Source organism: Arachis hypogaea, chromosome 9 (assembly GCF_003086295.3).
Source record: "Arachis hypogaea cultivar Tifrunner chromosome 9, arahy.Tifrunner.gnm2.J5K5, whole genome shotgun sequence".
Classification (NCBI taxonomy): Eukaryota; Viridiplantae; Streptophyta; class Magnoliopsida; order Fabales; family Fabaceae; genus Arachis; species Arachis hypogaea.
The window spans coordinates 106,619,718-106,634,783 of NC_092044.1; the positions used below are offsets into that span (position 1 = coordinate 106,619,718).

The 15,066-nt window shown below is 34.7% G+C and overlaps 1 protein-coding gene across 1 annotated transcript; it reads left to right on the forward strand.

The window, feature by feature from the left end:
• Positions 1 to 11,944: 11,944 nt before the first annotated feature.
• LOC112711530 (probable phytol kinase 1, chloroplastic) lies at positions 11,945 to 14,460 on the forward strand. The gene is made up of 6 exons (XM_025764207.2): positions 11,945 to 12,432; positions 12,578 to 12,645; positions 12,982 to 13,113; positions 13,250 to 13,365; positions 13,471 to 13,585; positions 14,069 to 14,460. Exons 1-6 carry the CDS (start codon positions 12,028 to 12,030, stop codon positions 14,253 to 14,255), a joined length of 1,023 nt encoding a protein of 340 aa, XP_025619992.1. The 5' UTR covers positions 11,945 to 12,027; the 3' UTR covers positions 14,256 to 14,460.
• The last annotated feature ends 606 nt before the right edge of the window (positions 14,461 to 15,066 follow it).

Sequence of the window (15,066 nt, forward strand, 5' to 3'; positions counted from 1 at the left end):
TTATTCAATGAAATAGCATGGTTTTGTATATTCTCCTTTAATTGTGCTTAAGAGTGAAAACATGCTTTTTAGGTCTTAAAATAAATAAATTTAATTCACCTTGATTCCATTAGATGCCTTGATATGTTTGTTAAGTGATTTAAGGTTTAGAAGGCAAAGATTGGATCAAGGGAATGAAGAAAGAAAGCATGAAAAGTTGGAGAACTCATGAAGAAATGAAAGAACCGGAAAGCTGTCAAGCCGACCTCTTCGCACTTAAATGACCATAACTTGAGCTAAAGAGGTCCAAATGATGCGGTTCCAGTTGGGTTGGAAAGCTAACATCCGGGGCTTTGAAACGATATAAGATTTGCCATAGTTGCTATACGTATAAGGACGCGTAGGCGCACTGTACGCGTACGCGTTGTTGGTGCACGTGATTCACTTAATGCAACACGTGGCCAGCAATTTTAGAAGCCTTGTGGGCCCAATCCAACTCATTTCTGATGCTATTTAAGCCAAGGATTGAAGGGGAATCAACATACTTTTGATCATTAGTCATAGTTTAGCTTAAGAAGAAGTTAGAGTTAGTTTCTAGAGAGAGAAGCTCTCTCTTCTCTCTAGAATTAGGATTAGGAATTAGGGTTAGATTAGGATCTTATAGTTTTAGGTTCAATTCAAGTCTCCTTCTACTTCTACCTTCAATTGATGATTGCTACACTTTGGTTCTTCTCTCTATCCCTATCCTCTTGTTGTAATTTCTCTTATTTTGTTTCTAGGTTTTGTAATTGAGATATTTTTGTTCTTTTGTTTTCTTTTAATAATGCAATTTGAGATAATTCATGTTATTGTGATGTTGTTGATTGTTGTTTTGTTAATTCTTTGTAATTGTTAGTTGTTGATTCCTTTTATTCTTACAAATAAAAATGCTTTCTTTCATTACCCTCCAAGTGTTTGATGAAATGCTTGAGAGGATGTTAGAGTAGAATTCTATGTTCTTGGCTTGAGAAGGTGACTTGGGATTTCTTGAGTCACTAGTGTCCAATTGATTGATAGTTGATAGCCATTAACTCTAGCCTTCATTAATCCAATTAGTGGAAAGCTAGGATTTATGGACTAGGATTGATATAACTCACTTAACTTTCCCTTGTTAATTGATTTAAGGATGACTAAGTGGGATTAATCCTTGCAACTACCATACTTGTGGCTAGTGATAATGACGAAGACCCTTGACAACCAAACCTTGCCAAGACCATTTTGTTAATAAAGTTTTCTTACCATTTACTATTCATCTTTCTCATCCAAAACCCCAAAATAAACAAGTCCATAACCAATAACAAGAACACTACCCTGCAAGTCCTTTGAGAGACGACCCGAGGTTTAAATACTTCGGTTTATAGATTTTAGGGATTTGTACTTGTGACAAACAAAATTTTTGTATGAAAGGATTATTGTTGGTTTAGAGACTATACTTTACAACGAGATTTCATTAGTGAAATTCTAAACCATCAAAAATCCAATCATCAAAATAGCGCCGTTGCCGGGAATTTGCAATGGTGTTATGTTATTGGTTATTGTACATATGTGAATATTGTGAATAGGATTATCTTTTGTTTGTTTCTTAATTTTTGTTAGTTTTATTTTGTTCTCTCACTATGAATTCTCACTTTGGCTTTGAGTTTGGTTCTAATTGTATTGTAGGAAATGTGGACTTTAATGGCAACATGTACCATGGATGAAACCATCAAAGATGGGAGGAGTCTCAAGGAATTGATCATTCCTATTGGCAACAATCTCCGGATACTTATAGGTATAATTCCCATCCTAATGCATGTCAATTTAATGGCTATGATGACTCTTTTTGTGACACTCAACAACCACCATCATATGCCTATGAATCTCATCCTCAACATGGACCTCAACCATACTCACAAGCCTTTCCATACCAAGCACCTTCCTATAATCCATATCCATCATATGACCAATCACCCATACCATATTCTTATGACCTTTATGAGCAAAAACCTATAGAACCACCACAACTCTATCATGATTATTACCAAGAACCACTTCAATACTCACCATCTCCACAATTCTACGAAGAAGAACCACCCTCCTACCATGAAGCCTCTCTCCAAAATAATGAACCTTCTTACTCACCCCAAACCCCAATAGACGATCCTCTCACTTTGTTACTTCAAGGACAAGAAGCCATGAAGCGGGATACACTTGAGTTGTGACCAATTTGACCAAGGTGGTGCACACTTTAGCCCACCAACGTTTGAAGACTCAAGGTACTTCCGTGACCACATGTAAAAGGTTAAAAGAAGAGCAAAGCATGAAGGAGAAATTGGAAAATCCGGTGGAGAAGGAGGAGTCGAATTTTGTGTTGGAACAATAGGAGAAGCCTATGATCATTGAAGAGAAGGAAGAGGTGGTTGAAGATTTAGGAGATGTTGAAAGTCCATGGGAATGTAGCATCATGGAGAACCCTTCCAAGAAGCTTGATATTGATGTTGAAGAGGGTGCGCAACCTCCAAGGCATGTCATAGTTGAAGACTTGGAAGAGGTTTATCAAGAGATGGATTCAATCATGGATGAATTTCTATCTACAATCGAATCCTCTTCCATTGGACATGAAGTTGAAATTATAAAAGAATGTGCACAACCTCCCGTACCCTTGGTGAGCAATGAAAAAAAGAGTGAATTGGAGGAGAGCTACCAAGAGGGAAAAGTTGGCATGGTGTATATCGAAATTGAAGAATATGAAAAGGTTGATCAAGAGATGGATTCATTCATCAATGAATTCCTATCCAAAATTGACTCACCTTCTATTGGGCAAGATAAAGTTCTTGAAGACAACACCAAGCCAAGTGAAAAAGGGGAAAAGGTTGAAATTGAAGAAGCTTGTGAAGAGGTGGAAACAACTAAAGAAGAGCCTAAAGAAGTAGACCTTGCATTGTCTAAGTGTGGGGAGGTCTCCCTCCCCAAGTCACCATCTAATACAACATTCAAGTGGGTAAAACTCTTATCCCTAAGCTTTACTTTCTCACTTGAATATGGTTTAATTGAAAATGATGGTTGACGAATGGATTTTTGACGGTTTAGAATTTCACTAATGAAATCTCGTCGAAGTATAGTCTCTAAACCAACAATAATCCTTTCATACAAAAAGTTGTTTGTCACTAGTACAAACCCGTAAAATTTATAAACCGAAGTATTGGACCTCGGGTCGTTCTCCCTAGGAATTACAATAAAGTGTCTTGTTATTGGTTAGAAATGTGTTTTGGGGTTTTGGATAAGATGCATGAAAGTAAATGGCAATGAAAATAAACTAACAACTATAAAAGGCTCTTGGCAAGGTATGAAAACTAGAAGTCCTATCCTAGTTATCCTTCTCAATTGTGATGAGAATTGTTCATTGCTACCACTTAGTTAACCCTTACTAAATAAAGGAAAGTCAAATGGATGAATTGACTTGAGCCACAAGTTCTAGCCAACTCCCAAGGAAAGACTAGCTTTAATGCACTCCAAACCAATTAGCAATCTCTCCAATTACCAATCAACAAAGGAATTAGATAACTCAAGTGTCACTAGTTACTCTACCTAGGCCAAGAGGAACAAAATCTACACTAAATCTAGAAGAGGCATTTCAACAAACACATAAAAGGCAATAAAAGTAGACAACATAAATTGCAAGAATTAAAGAGAGATCTAACTACAAAGGCAAGAGATCAACAATAGAAAAGCAAAGAAGAACAATTATTATGAATTACCTCTTATTGAATTGAAATAAAATGAAAGGAACAATACTAGATCTACAACAAAATATAAGAGCAACATAAAGGAAATTACAATAAGGGAATGGAAGAAGAATGAATGTAACAACAAGGAATTGAGAAGATAGAAGTAGAAGAAGATGAATTAAAATCTAGATCTAAGAACTAAACCTAATCCTAATCCTAATCCTAGAGAGAAGTGAGAGCTTCTCTCTCTAGAAACTAATTCTAACTACTAAACTAAATTAATGGTAACTAGATTCTAAAGTATGAAAAGTATCTTGATTCCCCTTCAATCCTTGGCTTAAATAGCATCAGAAATGAGTTGGATTGGGCCCACAAGGCTCCTAAAACCGCTGGGGACGATTTCATTAAAGTGGGCCACGGACAGAATCGGCGCGCGCGCGCAAAGTGCGCGTGCGCGCCCCTGAATGCGAAGCAACATATGGCAAAATTTATATCATTTCGAAGCCCCGGATGTTAGCTTTCTAACCCAACTAGAACCGCATCATTTGGATCTCTGTAGCTCAAGTTATGGTCGTTTAAGTGCGAAGAGGTCGGCTTGACAGCTTTCCGGTTCTTTCATTTCTTCATGAGTTCTCCAACTTTTCATGCTTTCTTTCTTCATTCTCTTGATCCAATCTTTGCCTCCTAAACCTTAAATCACTTAACAAACATATCAAGGCATCTAATGGAATCAAGGTGAATTAGATTTAGCTATTTTAAGGCCTAAAAAACATGTTTTCACTCTTAAGCACAATTAAAGGAGAATATACAAAACCATGCTATTTCATTGAATAAATGTGGGTAAAAGGTTATAAAATCCCCTAAAATCAATACAAGATAAACCGTCAAATTGGGGTTTGTCAATGGTCAACTTAGAGCTCTTTGTGGAGTTAAGAGTAGGAAAGAATTGTGTAGTGATTGGAAACGTCATTTTAAGCTCATGACGGTTGCAAGCTCAAAATTCAAGAGCAATGGTTGGTGTGGAACCAAATTGCATGGGTCTAGGAAGTTGTTTGAAAGCTTCTTTGAGAATTCCAAGGCCATGCCACCCGGATGGAATAATGATGACCAACTCAAGGACGGGTGTCAAAACAAAGTGTGGGACCCCGGATCGCACAAGAAAAATCAAATTTGGGAGTTCATAGCTTGTGCGAAACTCCATCAAAGCTTGAAGATGTTAAAATTGAAGAATGGAGCTTATTGGAGATTCAAGCATTGGTGGATGTTCAAGGATAGCTTCAAGCACAAGCCACCTTGAGAGGAGCTCCCCATAAGTCCAACTTAAGGACAATAAACAAAAGTGCTAGGTGGGAGACACCCCACCATGGTAAAATCCTTTCATTTTATCTTTTGTACATATTGATAGAATTAGTTTAATTTCGTGTTTTGTTTAGTTAGTTGAGTATATTTGGTAGTTTAGTATGTTAAATAAGGTTTTATGTTGTTTTGGTAGCTGTTTGGAGGTTTGGAATGCTTGGATTGGTGCAAAAACATAGCAAAAAAAAATTTTGAAAACCAAAGCACCATCCACGCGTATGCGCACCGCGCGCGTACGCGTGCATCAAGCGTTTTGGACCATCCACGCACGCGCGCCATGCATGCGTACGCGTGGATTGAGAAGTTTCACCTTCCATACATTTTCCAGAGAGTTGTGCCTGCGCCGTGCCAATGTTGTGCCTTTGGCACAAACCTATTTGCGCGCTCGCACACATGACGCGTACGCGCTACTCTCGGAATAAGCCATCGACGCAGACGCACTCTGTACGCGTACGCGTGGAATCCATTACACCATCATCCGCGCGTGCGCGGCATGCGCGCGTACATGCGGATTTCCTTCCTTCACCACATTTCTTTTCTTCTCCTCTTTCTATTTCTTTCCTTCTCCTTTCTCCTACCCCTCATCCAACACTTCCAAACACCATCGATAACCATTTATTTTAGTTAGTTATTAGTTAGTTAGTTAGTTAATTAGTTAGTTCGTTAGTTGATTAGTTAGTTTTAGTTTAGTTTTCATTTTATTTTCTCTCTTTTCATCATAAGTGTTGGATTGATATTCTTGTTTACCATTAATTGCTGCTAAGTATTAAAAAGGGATGTTTTCTTGACATCATTATGTTTACAATCCTTGTTGGATTCTATGATTGAGGTTATATTTTGCTACTTGGTTTTGAGTTTTTCATGCTTATTTTTTTAGAATACCAAGTGATGAGAATTGCCTTCGAGTTTGTAACTCTTTTTGAATTGCATGATTTGGCCACCATGTGATTTGAGCCTTATTTTGTGATTAGGCAACCTCTTGATGATGGATGTTGTGCATTTACCTTAATGCATTGTATTTCATGAACATATGCATCTATAGGCTTAGCTTGCATGCTTTCATGCTTCTTTAATGCTTGTTTTACCTTACAAGTTCACTTAAAGCATCTCAAGCATACTAGAATGAGTAAAGTGCATGCTTCTTTTGTGACATAGCTTTTATGCTAATGTGTGTTCTAAATCGTGCAATTTAGAATTCACACACCTAATATTTCTTAATGTCACACTAATTCACTCACTCAATTCTAGTGATTTACCTCACTCCAACAAAGTATGCTTCCTTGATTTTGTATTGTCTCATCTTATGGTGTTATATTTTTGTTTTCCATGAACAATGCACCACAAGCAAACATGGAAGCGGAAGAAAGAACACGCAGTAATCCGGAGATTCGCCGTACCCCCTTGCTCATCTTTGAGTGCACCGAGGACGATGCAAACTTTTAACTGTGGGGAGATCGTCCGACCTGTCGGCGATTTTGGGTGACAAATTTCTAATCCCAACACTTGTGCATTTCATTCTAGGATTTTAGGATTTTTACTTGCATTTTTTTATTTTTGCATATATATACACAATAAGCTTAGTCAAAATAATGAAATTTTTCAAGATTTCTATCTATAGGGCACCAATTGATTTGAGTGAAAACTTTTCATTAAACTTGCTTGAATTATATATCTTGTGGAACATGAATTTTTGAGCTAAGAACACAAGCAAGTGAGATTTGAGCCTAAAGATGTGGTTACATCTTATAACCACTTATTTTTCCTTCTTGTGTGCAATTATTCTCTTTCTATGAATGTAATCTTTGATTTGTTTGATTCTTTATGTCCATTATTTTGTGTATTCATGCATTTATATGATTGAGGCCATCATTTCATTAGCTCACTTACCCAAAAAGTCTTACCTTTTATCTTCCATTGTTAGCCAAATTTGAGCCTACGATTAACCCACTTGGTTCTTTAATTTATCACATTACAAGCCTAAAGCGAAAAACAATACAAGTCCTTAATTTGGATCTTTGATTAGCTTAGGCTAGTGTGTGTGAGTATCATTCAAGTGTGGGAACCTTGGGACATTGGGTGAATAAAAGGGTAGTTTTGTATTTTTATTGAAAATATTGGGAATTGGGTACATGCTCATGTATTGATCAAATGTATAGACCTTATGCATTGATGTTCTTGTATATAGAAAGAAAAAAATGAGAAAAACAAAAGAAAAGAAAAAGAAAAATAATATGGAAAAGAAAAAAAGAAAAAAATAGAAAAAGAAAGAAAAAGAAGAAAAAGAAAGAAATAAAAAGGGGACAAAATGCCCCAAAGCAAAGTGTAGCTCAATAAAATCAATGCATGAGTGTTGTGAAATGAAAAGAAATTGCATGAGTATGTGAAAAAGTGAGAAATGGGTAGTTAGGTTAGCTTTGAAATTGTATAGGATGTCATAGGTTAGGTGGGAAGTTTAAGCTTATCAAAGATTCAAATTTCAAGCTCACTTGACCAAATATGCATCCTACCTTGACCCTAGCCCCATTACAACCAAAGAAAAGACCTCATGATATATGTATGCATGCATGAAATATTTGTTGATTGTTAGAAGAAAAACAAATCTTAGAAAGCATGATTAGGAGAGAATTGAGAGAATCAACCCTAAACACTCGAGCGAATAGAGTGCAAACACTACCGGTGAGGGTTCGATTGCTCAATTACATGTTTCCACCCATGATCATCTCCTTTCATGCAAGTTTGTAAAAATATTTAATAGCTCAATTCAATTGTGGAGTAGACTTGCTAGTCCTTAGCCCTTGTGCATATATGTTTCTTGGGAATTGATTTATTTTGACCAAGCAATTGCATTCATTTAGATAGTTGCATATAGGTAGATTGCATCGCGCATTTAGTTAGTTCCCATTGAATAAATGCCATACCCTTACTTCATTCTTGGTTTAAGCATGAGGACATGCTTGGTTTAAGTGTGGGGAGGTTGATAAACCCAATTTGTAGGGTTTATCTTGTATTGATTTTAGGGGATTTTATCACCTTTTACCCACATTTATTCAATGAAATAGCATGGTTTTGTATATTCTCCTTTAATTGTGCTTAAGAGTGAAAACATGCTTTTTAGGTCTTAAAATAAATAAATTTAATTCGCCTTGATTCCATTAGATGCCTTGATATGTTTGTTAAGTGATTTAAGGTTTAGAAGGCAAAGATTGGATCAAGGGAATGAAGAAAGACAGCATGAAAAGTTGGAGAACTCATGAAGAAATGAAAGAACCGGAAAGCTGTCAAGCCGACCTCTTCGCACTTAAACGACCATAACTTGAGCTAAAGAGGTCCAAATGATGCGGTTTCAGTTGGGTTGGAAAGCTAACATCCGGGGCTTCGAAACGATATAAGATTTGCCATAGTTGCTATACGTATAAGGATGCGTACGCACACTGTACGCGTACGCGTTGTTGGTGCACGTGATTCACTTAATGCAACACGTGGCCAGCGATTTTAGAAGCCTTGTGGGCCCAATCCAACTCATTTCTAATGCTATTTAAGCCAAGGATTGAAGGGGAATCAATATACTTTTGATCATTAGTCATAGTTTAGCTTAAGAAGAAGTTAGAGTTAGTTTCTAGAGAGAGAAGCTCTCTCTTCTCTCTAGAATTAGGATTAGGAATTAGGGTTAGATTAGGATCTCATAGTTTTAGGTTCAATTCAAGTCTCCTTCTACTTCTACCTTCAATTGACGATTGCTACACTTTGGTTCTTCTCTCTATCCCTATCCTCTTGTTGTAATTTCTCTTATTTTGTTTCTAGGTTTTGTAATTGAGATATTTTTGTTCTTTTGTTTTCTTTTAATAATGCAATTTGAGATAATTCATGTGATTGTGATGTTGTTGATTGTTGTTTTGTTAATTCTTTGTAATTGTTAGTTGTTGATTCCTTTTATTCTTACAAATAAAAATGCTTTCTTTCATTACCCTCCAAGTGTTTGATGAAATGCTTGAGAGGATGTTAGAGTAGAATTCTATGTTCTTGGCTTGAGAAGGTGACTTGGGATTTCTTGAGTCACTAGTGTCCAATTGATTGATAGTTGATAGCCATTAACTCTAGCCTTCATTAATCCAATTAGTGGAAAGCTAGGATTTATGGACTAGGATTGATATAACTCACTTGACTTTCCGTTGTTAATTGATTTAAGGATGACTAAGTGGGATTAATCCTTGCAACTACCATACTTGTGGCTAGTGATAATGATGAAGACCCTTGACAACCAAACATTGCCAAGACCATTTTGTTAATAAAGTTTTCTTACCATTTACTATTCATCTTTCTCATCCAAAACCCCAAAATAAACAAGTCCATAACCAATAACAAGAACACTACCCTGCAAGTCCTTTGAGAGACGACCCGAGGTTTAAATACTTCGGTTTATAGATTTTAGGGGTTTGTACTTGTGAAAAACAAAATTTTTGTATGAAAGGATTATTGTTGGTTTAGAGACTATACTTTACAACGAGATTTCATTAGTGAAATTCTAAACCGTCAAAAATCCAATCATCAGGAAGCACACAGCTCAAGGAGTTGACCTAGGAGAGAGCAACTCATCAACATGCAAGGAGATACAAAAGGAGATTTTTCATCATTCTGAAGTTAAGGAGAGATAACCAGTGTTTTTGAGGTGTATGTTCTGAGAAGAGCTCTCTAAAGAAGTTCATCTACTTGGACAGTGCTTTCTAGTCAAAGGAGCATTCTGCCAGAATGAGAAACTGAATTAGAGGTAAGCAAATTTGGTTTATCACATAGCAAAGAGGCTGTTGAAGCATTAATCTCCTTCATGTTTTACAGATTGTAATTTACTTTTCAATGTTTATCTTTTTGTAATTTCTTGAGGTAAAAGGCTGAATGAGAGAGTCATTGAAAGAGCCTATGAGTGGAAAAAGGCAGAGAGATACACATGAGTGAAAAGCTTAGAGTTATTTTAGATTTCTTTAGGTAGATTCTGTGTCTTGTATCTTGTACCTGTGAGGTATTCCTTTCTTAGTTGGGTTAGCACTAAGAGTGAAGAGTTAGGTATTAGCATAACCAAGTCAAGTTAGGTTAGAACTTGAGAGTGAAAGGATTGTGTCAATCCTATGGAATTGGTGTATATAATACTTTAACTATAGTGGAAATTCCACCACTGTTGTGGTGGAGACTGGATGTAGGTTGCATTGCACAAGGCAACTGAATCATGATACATGATGGTGTCAGCTTCTTTCTTCTCTGCTCTGTTCTGTTTTCTGATATTCACGAGACAAAAATAAATGGTCTCATAAATTTTTTGCTGCTGAGTTCAAACAGAATCAGAATTGAAAGTTTGTTTTAAAGGATTATTTCAGTAACATAAAAAGAAGGTCATATATTCAACCTCCCTTCTCTAAACTTTTTACAACGTTCACACATACATGAGAATTTGATAATATAATTTGTAAAATATTAATATCTATCCGGAGTCCAACTGAATTTTTATCATCCTCTATAAATAAAAAAATTGCTACTAAATTTAAAAAAATTGTTCATTTTATATATTAGAGTGTATTTGAAAAGTTTTTTGATGTGAGAAAACAATTTTATTATATTACAAATATTTATTTATAATTTAATTTCGTGTTTTGAAATGATTTTAATATATTTGTAAAATTAAATTAAATTTTTTAATTTGAAATAATTTTTATATTCGTGAAATTCTCTTATTTTACGATTTTACTTTTGAAAAAATTATTTTTACTAAACACTCACTTATAAATAGGAATATTTTTGACATTTTAAATATTAAATTTGGATCTTATAAGAATTTATTTAAAAATCATATCTCTTTTGATTTAATTTATAAATGATAAAAATATGAGAATGGAAATTCTCAAATGAAGTAAAAGTCTAAAACTACTCATTTTTATGTGTTTCAAAACAAGGAGGAAATAAATTATTTTTAAGTAAATTCTAATTTAGTGTTCAAAATAAATTTTAAAAATAAAAAATTTTAATCTCTTAGTCTTACAAAAGTTTAATTATAACTATCATCTGACTATATTATGATAAATTAAAAAAATATAATTAAATTTTTTATTTATTTTAAAACTGTAATACAAGTCAAAGAAAAATAAAGAATCTTCTATAAAAATAGCTTTGAATTGCTAACCTTAATTAGTTTTCCATTTATGGGAATTAAACTATCAACCATAAAATCTTGGTAGCCCATCAATGTTAGCCTAGGTAACTGTTGCAAAGGTACATTATACATAATTACATAGTCTATAGTCTATAGATATAGCATATAGGATCCTTACACTTAAATGGGACCAGCACACACCACAACTGAAAGTTACAACATTTTTCTCAAAATGTTAAAAAAAATCTACTAATTCATTTTTTTACCTCTCTGTTCACCCTTTGTCATAGCCCATTTTTAGCCATGGAATTTAGCATGGATATCCACGTCATCACACACAATATGCCTGACATTTCTGTTTCCTTTCATTTTGGTACATACAACACACCCATACTCCATGATTGAATAAAACTACAGAATTATACCCTATGTAAATACTTCACTTTTATTGTAATAAATAAATTTTTTTTTTTTACTTTTTGAATTTCTGAATAGTTTGTTAATTAAAAAAAAACATTATGACAGCTAAAAAAAATCTTTATTAAATATTATCAAATAATATAATATTTATCAGTAAATAATATAATGTATATGATAACATAGTATTTTATTTTACTTGTAAATAATCATCTCAAAACTAAAACATATACATACACATATATTAGAGAAGTGAACCAAATTTACAATAATTATATATTTATATTAATTTTTAATAAATAACAACTAACAAACACCATAAATTTTAACCCCATCCATAAGTTTACATTTCTTTCTTTCTTTGTTTTTTTTGCGGCATTTTTTGTAAAAATCATGACCCTCACATCCCTCACATTATCCTCTAACCACCACCATCTTCTTCCATTCTCCTCCGTGCGCCACTGCCGCCGCCACCACCAACTCCGAACCTCCGACACAACCCTCTTTGCTCCACCACAACACTGGAACAACAACAACAACAGCAGCAGCCTTAGCTTTGTGAAGCAGACAACAACAAAAGACACTTCTCATAATAATGTCCGGTTTTTGTGCTCTCCTCCTCCTCTTCTTGCTGTTCCCGTCAGCTTGAGTCAAAGGGTATCCAGGTTTGTTGTGCCACGTGGCGTTCCTGTGGATGATCTTTTCTACAATGGCGGAGCCACCGTGGCTGTTCTTGGTGGCGCTTATGCTCTTGTGTCTGCTTTTGATGCTCTCACTCATAGGAACATTCTCAACCAGGTATGACCCTCAAAGTTCACAGCTTCATTGCTTGCATGTGCTCAATGAAGAAGGCCAATGAATCCATTTATGTTTGAATTTGGGTTTTTGTTTGGTGATGAGCAAAATTGAGCTTGTTGCATTTGGATATGAAAATTGGTTGCAGGGTTTGAGCAGAAAGCTGGTCCATATAATGTCCGGTTTGCTTTTTCTAGCTTCTTGGCCAATTTTCAGGTACCCATTTTTTAATTCTAATAAAGATTGAATCTTTAATTTGACATTCATTGTGGTGGGAATTGGCCTATTGGAGGGTTTCTGTTAATTGGGAAAAATCACCGTATGATGAGTGGTTGCAAATGTTTCTCGAACGCACATTAAAAAGTTATTTTGATTGGTTTGTTTGAAGGCGGAGACTCACACGCAGTTATGTCTTCATGCGAAATTGATAGTTGAAAACTATTAGACGATAATTTAGTCAAATATGTCGAATCATCTAAACGATTTCAACTATCAACTTCACCTTGTTTGAATTTGAAAGTTCTAATGCTGATGCTATTAATGGTAGGATAGCAACTCCACTGAGGCTCGTTACTTTGCTGCATTTGTTCCATTTGTGAACCTTTTGAGGCTTTTGGTGAATGGTCTCTCACTGGCTTCTGATGAAGGACTGATTAAATCCGTGACTAGAGAAGGAGATCCCAAGTAATTGTTGTCCTTATTCAATTTAATTCATTGTCACGTTTTGTTGGCTTTATTTGGTTCAATGAAGTAGTTGTAGAAAGCAATGGACAAGTTCTTAAGCATTTATTGTTCATTACTCACCATTTCATACATGCAGAGAATTGCTGAGGGGTCCCCTGTATTATGTTCTGATGCTGATGTTATGTGCTCTTGTTTTCTGGCGTGAGTCTCCAATTGGGGTGGTCTCGTTGGCAATGATGTGTGGAGGGGATGGTATTTTCACAACAACTTTGTAACATTTTGCAATTTAAATTTTGTCTTTTAGCTACCAATTTGGCTAATTCAGACTTTGGTGAATTTATGGTGGTTTTTCATCAGGTGTAGCTGATATCCTTGGGAGAAGATTTGGATCCATGAAAATTCCGTACAATCAGAAGAAGAGTTGGGCTGGTAGCATATCCATGCTTGTCTTTGGATTCTTGGTTTCAATAGGGTGTGTTACATACTTCTTATCTAACTCTTTTCAATGGCTCATCCGCTCTTTACTAAGTAACGAGTGCTGTACTCCTTGTTAAATAAACAAATCTTAACTCTCCATTTATTATATTTCATCTCAATGACTCAGATTTAAAATTTAGAACTTACGCCTTAGGTTTAGACTTTAAGGTTTTGGATTTCAGAATTTTAGTGTCTAGAGTTTATTATTTATGGTTAATGATTTAAGGTTTAAGTTTTAAATTTTAGAGTTCAAAGTGTGTTGCACTCTTTATTTTCTCCAAAACGCATTAACATTCAACACAATGACACATATTTTCTTGCACTTGCCAAAAAAAAGTTTTATACAGAAATCTAATCATATATCGCCACATCTCAAAAAATAATTATCTTTCAAAAGACCATCTAAATTTTATTATTTAACAATGTGAAAAGTGTATTAAAATTGAACTGGTATATAATTTGCTAATGTTGCATGCAGGATGCTGTACTATTATTCAGTAGCAGGACTAATGCAGTTAAATTGGGAGAGCACAGTGTCAAGAGTTGCTGTTGTTTCATTAGTGGCAACAATTGTAGAGTCCCTTCCAGTTACTAAGGTGGTAGACGACAACATATCTGTTCCACTAGCTACCATGGCAGTGGCATCTTTCACTTTCAGCCATTGACTTCATGGAATGGATCTGATGAAGTGGCATGCATACCCTTTTTCCCTTTCCCTTTCTGTTTTTCACTGCAACTGCTCTAAGAAATAAATGTTGCCAGTGTTTACAATCATTTACCAGATTGGAAAGGGATTATATTTGTATAGGAGAAAACAGATGTCATGTCATGGAGGCTTTTTAATGAGATGGGAAATTGGGAAGGGATAAAGTTTTCTTCTTTTTCCTTTTCTTTTTTTTTTCTAATTGAAGTTTTTTTTTTTTTTAGATCTTTTGGTATTATTCTTGTTTTCTTTAAAGGACTCGTATCTTTTGGTTATTCAACGGCTATAGTTTAATCCCAAATCTTCAACATAATTCAAAACTATTTTTAATATTTAGAGATCTAAGTTACCACTTACCAGGACATATACCTGAATTTTAACCATAAATAGTTAACATTATTCAATACTTTATATTTTATAATTATATTACATGTATACTAAAATTAGTCGCTGAAGTTAACTACAATTAACTACAAGTATAAAATACATGTTGGAATACAAATACACACTGAAAATAAATTAAATTAGACATGTATTTATACATAAATACATTAGTGGCTAATTTTAGTGTACAAATAATATTTTTGTATATTATATAAGGATACTAGAAAAAATTTAATCTCGATGAAATTTTCATAATTTGTTTGATTTTAAAGTGGAATATCATCTTGCTCTATTTTTCTTTAAGCTATATTCATAGCAAACTTTGTTTCCAGGTTGAGATTAGTTTTGAGAATAAAATGTTTGTATGTCGAACATATTTTGAACATGAC